The sequence below is a fragment of the Alternaria arbusti genome (assembly GCF_024043155.1).
Source record: "Alternaria arbusti strain BMP 1465 chromosome Unknown scaffold_18, whole genome shotgun sequence".
Lineage (NCBI taxonomy): Eukaryota > Fungi > Ascomycota > Dothideomycetes > Pleosporales > Pleosporaceae > Alternaria > Alternaria arbusti.
The window spans coordinates 498,026-504,862 of record NW_026249958.1 but is presented as its reverse complement, the minus strand read 5'-3'; the positions used below and the strand labels follow the sequence as shown (position 1 = coordinate 504,862).

Here is a 6,837-nt window from a genome sequence, read left to right as displayed (position 1 = left end):
CTACTGCACAGCGTACTGTTGCTGTGACCCCGGTGGACAAGCCTCTGCGTTTGACGACTTGCGGTCGCTTCCGTAGCCCGGAGATTGCCAGTCTGGAGAATTGTACGTTGAAGCCACGCCGTCGGCGCTCGTCACCGTCATGTTGTCCGAGGGCGGCGAATCGGAAATTGTCAGGGAGCTGAAGATGCCTCGCATCTCTCGTAGATCGTCCGAGACCTGGTCCTTGGGTGCCTGTGTGCGGTCTTTGATAAAGTCTTTGATGGACCGGATGATAGGCGGGCAGCTTTCGTCGTTGGGAAGCCACCAGTCCGATGGGCCAACCCCCATGCCTTCGAGCATACGATTGCGAAGAATGTCGGAATAAATGTATCTGCCCCTCGTGTTAGTCGACTTGTCGAAAACTTCTCATGTACCTGGTCTGCATGGAGGAAAGCATATTGCACTCGTCCAGCTTTGTACAAGCAAGAGATTCCACTTACCCTGATGCTTCAATCCTGGCAAATGTCTGTCGAACCCACTGCACAGTCTTCTGATCTTTCGGCAGGAACAGAGTCGCGATGGCGAAACTGACTTGTGCCTCCAGTACCGCGCCCGGCGGAGCTTCCGGATATGCGCATATAGCCTCGAAGACTTGTATCGCTTTGTATGCTTCTTTAGTGACTTCTGGATCAAGAGGCTGCTTCAACGCCATAGAAGACGAGATCGTAAACATGAACAAGATACCCCACGTGTCCAGCTGCAGGAAGTTCGATGTCCAAAGCGGTCCGCCCCATAGGACATCCGGCTCGTAAGGGTTGACAATGTCCTCTGACTTTGGCGTTCCCAGAATCTGGTGGACCTTGTGATTGGGATCCGTCAAGTCTGTACCCATGTTCCTTTTTAGCGACTCCACTCTCTCCCTGAGAATCGGTAACTGGGCCATGAAATCTTGGGGACTGACAAGACCTTTGGCTGTTCTCGCAAACAGATCGTTCGAGTCTTTCGCCACCAGTCTTGAATGCGCAAAACGCTCTTCGTATTTCATTCCAATGTCTCCTGGCATGTCGCGTACTTTCTGCACGTAGCATTCATGTACAGCCTCGTACCACTCCCGACCCAGCACTGCTTCGCCGCCAGACTGAAAGCCAACAAACAGATCAAACCGGACATACCACAGTAGTACTTTGCAGAGAAAATCTGACTTGGTGATAGTCTCCGGCGTGAACAGGCGGGTGAGCATTTCGAACGCAGCTTTCTGATGACCCATGAGGTTGACCCAGTCACCAAGCATCTCCTGCAGTAGACGTCAGCATAGGAATCGTGGGCTACAGCAAGGCTACATACCTCGATACTCGCAAGCTGTAGTATAGTCAGAAACGTTGCGAGCCCCTGTTTCTTGTTTTTGGTGATGGCTATCCTCAGCCGCGAAACAGACTCGTTGTAGAACTGAAGAAAGCTGTTCATGCGGCCATCTGGCTGCTCAAGTGTGTGGAAGTACGCCGCGTACCCGGCTACAGCGTACTTCAAAGGCTCAAATTTCATCGCCCAACTCAAGAAGTCGCCTTTGAGGAAGCCGTGCGTGTCGCGTTTCAGCGAGTAGTGATGCACACTCATATGGTCCCGGAAGTAGTTCAGATAAAACTGAAGATCTCGGGCCATAGCGGAGGTGCCCTTGGTCACAGGACCCGGTTTGGTGGTTTGCGCACTGCCTTTCCGAGACAGGGACGGTCGTATCGTAGGCGGGGCGGTTGACGACGCTTCGGTAGATGGCGACGTACTTTGATCGAGGAGCGACCCAGGTGTATGTGACGAATCTCGAGCATCTTGACTCTTTGACATATCGTCGTCGTCGTCGTCATACTCGATGTAGTCGTCATCCTCGTCTTCATCCATGATCGCGGGAAGACGCTCCTTGTTCTCCCCATCATGGGTTTCGGGTGAGGAATGATCATCCGCGAACGCCGACTTGCCCGACTTGGACCCATTCCGGGTCGCCTTTTGACTGGACTGTGAGTCTGGATAGATGCACTCGCGGCTCCCCTTGCGACAACCTAGCAAACTTCGTCAGACTTTACGAACTTCAGACTTGTCAAGCAAGCGCAGGTACTCACGTTCGCAGACGGGATGATTTTCGTCGCACTGTTACCAATCAGCCAAGCCTGACACCGGAAAGTTGATGCGCATACCTTGACTCTTCGTTGCCTGCATGTGAAACAACCGCTCCGAGTTCTGCGGTGCTTGACCTGCTCGCCAGGTGCTGGCCTTCTTCGCGCGCGACCATTCCCACCATGCGCTGAGCCCATGGGGCCGGACATATCCTCATACTGATCAACGTAACTTGGTTGACCAATGTTCTCGTATTGTACAAAAGGTCCCGTCACGCCAGGCTGAAATGGGTTGTCTGGCAGGGTGGGTGCATACGAGCCATGTGAGATGATGGTTGGTGGGGCATGTTGAATGTTGGAATTGGGTATCGCATTAGAATCGAGGTTGTAGTATTGAGGCGGAATGTTGTGCCCTGGGGGAGGATAGTATCCAGACATGCCTGAGAGAGATGGGAAAGACTGGAGAGCGATGGAGTGTAGGTTGTTTGTATTGGTAAATGTTGGTGAGCCGTGGACGGTAAGCTTGCCGTAAAAGGATCAACGTCATTCAGTTGCAAGGGTCCGAGGTCGATCGCCGTGTCCACGGGTGTGACAATGGCTCGGGCGCCAGGTACGGGATTTTGAAGGGATATACTTGTAGAATCACGCTTGCAGGATCGAAGCCGTGATTTAGTCCAATGCACGCTGATTTGGGCGCGCGGGTGTTGGCCCCAGCAAGCACTAGGACCAAGCCGTCTTAAATAGACCAGAATTTTGTCCGCAAAGGAACAAGCCGATCTAATGCAACACAATCGCTGACGATGGAAGCATGTGCAGTACCAGTCTGAGACTGAAACTGGACAACGTCGAGGAGGAGAGCACAGCAGGCGCAGGCATAGGTCGTGTGAGAGCCTGGCCGTGACAGGAGGCTTGTGTTTAGTTCGGCCAAAGAAGCAATGTCCAATACCAGGAACGGATAGTTTCAATGTTCATCAAACGTCTGCATCTAAAGCCGGGGTGCAGCGAAGGGGAAAAAGCAAGCCGCAAGCCGCTGAGTTGTCTCCCAGGCCGCTGTGCTATGGCCGTGCACCTAAACGCTTCCGCCTTCCGCGCACCCATGGATTAGCTCGGTGCAAGATGCGCTCTGCGATCCCAGGTTTGATCGCTCTTGATCCCCGTGCGAACTGGTCCACTCGCCAGCATCCACATTGGATGGATTCTGGGGAGAGCAGAAGGGTCTGCCCGGAACAATCGCTCCAAAATGCCGTATAAGGCCATATTTGACACATCCCCGCCGTTGATCCCGCCTGTCAACTACTGTTAGGCGTGCTGCCACAGCGATTATAGACTCGAGTACACTACGGCTTGAGCGAGGTCGTGGATCGCCTTTGCAGCAGACGGACCAAGCCTAGCAGAAGGCGAGCACAAAGCCGGACATGATATGCATCGGCCCCGATTTCACCAAGGTGGTGAGGCATGTGGGGCGTTCAACGAAGCCATGGGGCTAGGTCAATCGTCAGCGAATGGCGCCTGGACGTGAAGCTGCGCTGGAAGCGGCTGTCAAAGTTAGTGCACACACATACTCGAGTGCCCTTACTCGGGACTGCGTGATGGGCGTCGTTGAGTATAGGGCAGGGCCGGTATATCCATGGACTTTTCCGTGAACTCCACTCTCCTGAAGTGGCGAGTGCGCCGATGCAATGCAGTGCAATTGCCCGGTGGCAGCCTTTAGACTTTCAAGCCTCATCAATGTGCCTGTTAGGAAGAATATCAATTTGATATTTCATCTCACAAACGCGGCTAGCGACGTCGGGCTCAAATTAGCCAGCCGTCCAACGCCACCGGCTCCTTCGCACTGAGTCAACGAGGCCGTTGACGGGAGAATAAAGCCTGCTTCGAGAAGATGGCGGCACTGCCTGCTAACCAGTACAAGCACCGTCGAGCTCAGCCCCGGGTCCCTGTCCCGTGACAATGGTAGCTCTTGGATGCCTGCGTCTCCCCAGGGCATGGAGGCGCCACGGCTGTCTGCATGTTGACGATGCTGCTGGCATGCCGCGGGAAGATTGGCGCGAAAGTGCGAGCTAAGTGGCATGAGCAGGATCGCCTCATCTGCACACCGTCGCCCTAGTGGCGCAAGGCGGCAGCGGCACTTGGATCAAACGGTACAGAGACAGCGGACATGGCCTTTGCGGTCAGACTGGCTCCTTTGGAGGCACTATGAGGTAACTGTCTCTGTGTCGTGCTATGCAGGAGTGGCCAACGGGACTGGAGCGGGGCAGGACTGATATCGTCATGGGCCCTGACAGATAGTGAGACCGACCTTACAGAGGTTGATGTCGTGTTCTGCCCTATACCAGCATGGTAGATGGCGGATGCTGTAATCGCGAATCCGGCTGCAGCTGACTGGTGGAGCTTTGAGCGAGCGAAAGAGCGGGACGCGACCGCGACCGTGCAGTTGCTGTGCGTCATGCACGCGGCGCGTCTTTTGGGTGGATCTCTAGATGATTGACGCCGCGTCTCATTTGCCTTGCAGCGACGGAGGCCCATATGCTGACGAGGTCTAGATATGCTGTGCAACAACGCCTGGCGGAACCCAACCTTGGAACTTCGTTCTCGCAAGCCTGGCCGCAGCTCAGCGCAGTCCAGGTGCATGCCAAACGCGGCCTGCGTGTGCCGGTGGCTTGCGTCTTGCATGCCGCGAATGACGGGCTGGATGCTACGGCAGAAGATGAGGTAGTGTGTGGGGTGACGGTCGAGCTTTTTCTGCCGTCGTCGAGAGGAAGGTCAGATTCAGATTGGACGACTCATCACGCAGGCAGGTGCGAGTCCGAGGTACGCTATTCCACGGCAATGGACCCACGTGTAGCAGGCAGGGTTACGCCCGTTTCTACCACGGCGACCCACAGCCAGATATTCAGCTTGAAACAATTAGACCGACTGCAAGACGCTCCGCAACCTCTCGCCCGCAGAGCGCGACGTCAATCTTACGCTTTCTGGCGCGCTGACGACATTGCCAATGGCTGGCTACTGCCTTCCTGTGAAGCAACGACTACTGCTGACACGAAGCAAGGCCTGAATCCACTCTCGAACGCGATTGCAGTGGAGTCCCTGCGAGATCTCAGAGTGCCATGTTCTCTGTCTCAACGTCATTCCCATCTCCCTTGGGCACTATTGAATCATCTCCACATCTCTCTGTCATGTGAAGGGCGACCTGGGCTACGGAATATCCCATTCGTAGTCATGGGCGGCAGTCCGCGAGATTCAGAGAAATCATGAGCTACCATAAATCCTTCCGTATTGACCGGAAGACACTGTTCCTGCCCGAAACGGTAACCTCATCTCCGAGTCGAACGAGTGGACCAGTAACCCTGGACTTGCAACTGGTCGAGGGTTGGCAACCAGATCGCACTTACTGGGATGCGAGCCTGCGAACATTCTACATGACCGGTAGCTGAGATGGATCGGGAGTTAAAGTGGGATCTGGACACGACATCACGCAACGGTCCGTCTTTCTTTCGTATTGGCTAGGATCTGGATTTGCTGTAGGAACAAGCCGGTACCCTGGCTCCTGAGACTCCATCCCAGGTTGCGCGGTAGTCTTGAATCATCAAACACAATCTTGCATGATCCTTACGGCTGCACAAGAATCCTTCTTGAACAGCTCATCGGATTGTATCAATCAATCTATCGTGTTCAGCTACAGCAACCAAGCAAGTTGTGTGAGAGAGTTCATATGACATCACGCATGCGAAAGCTAGACGTCTATGTTCCTGATGGAACGCAACGGTCGTCTGATAGATCGCCCGCCCAGCTTGTATACAACCATACTCCACGATATGCAGGGTCTGTGACTCCGCGCGACCAATAACAAATCCATACACACGTTCGTCCGCATTCCGAGTTGTAGCCTATTTATCCAGTATGATCAGCAACGTGTCCCTCCGTCCCGAAAGCAGGCGCACGCCATTCCGGTATCTGCACTTATCCCGTCCTCACGCAGGCTATATCAAGCTACAGCAGACCAAGCCGTTCATCCATCAGCAACTCCTTCTGCGCTCCGCGGAAGCATCAACAAGGGGACTATCACCAGTCTACGCCCCATTCAGAAATACCCGGACGCTATTGATCGAGGGTTCGGCGGCTGGCTGTGAAAATGTCAAAAGGTGTGTGTGCACTGATATGCGCGTGTGTGGACCTGGTTCTGGTCCATCCACAAGCATCGTATGATAACTACGGTTGTGGCGGCCGCCCGCCCCGGCAATGATTACTCCTACGACGCTATCGGGTCAGCACTACAAGTTCCAGAACGGAAAACTCGCCCTGTGCGTCTTCGCCGTTTACCAAAGTCGTTCCACCGTATAGCTATACGCTGCCTAGTACAATTCTTCTCCTGTTCGACCGTAAGGAGAAACGGTTCGGGAATTTCGGGGTACTAAGACCGAATAATGGCCGGCACGACACGTCCCGTAACATGTGGGTGACTCGTCGCACTTGGGCGGATGACGAGCATCTATATCAGCTCTGCTAATCCGCCATGGTACGTGATGCATGACATGAAGCAGGCTTATGTGAGCAGATATGCATCCCCTCTCTCTATGTATCACTCCTTCAATGCGATCCCGAGAAGTTATATGCCGAAAGAACGCTCCTTGTCATTATTACTGCTGGCAGGCAGGCCTTCAGCACAAGCGTAGCAGTTGGTCATATCTGCTTAATAATGTAGCTTCAGAGCTAAATCACTTCTCCTGTCTTATCCTACCGCCTGTACAAAGAG

General features: G+C 54.0%; 1 protein-coding gene across 1 annotated transcript; it reads right to left on the bottom strand.

Moving 5' to 3' along the window:
• On the bottom strand, positions 1–2,187 carry J4E86_009803 (uncharacterized protein; the record flags this gene model as incomplete). Its single annotated transcript, XM_051450304.1, has 5 exons — positions 1–370; positions 480–1,273; positions 1,324–1,981; positions 2,091–2,118; positions 2,166–2,187. The coding sequence occupies 5 exons, from the start codon at positions 2,185–2,187 to the stop codon at positions 1–3; spliced, it is 1,872 nt and encodes a 623-aa protein (XP_051298692.1).
• Positions 2,188–6,837: the final 4,650 nt, after the last annotated feature.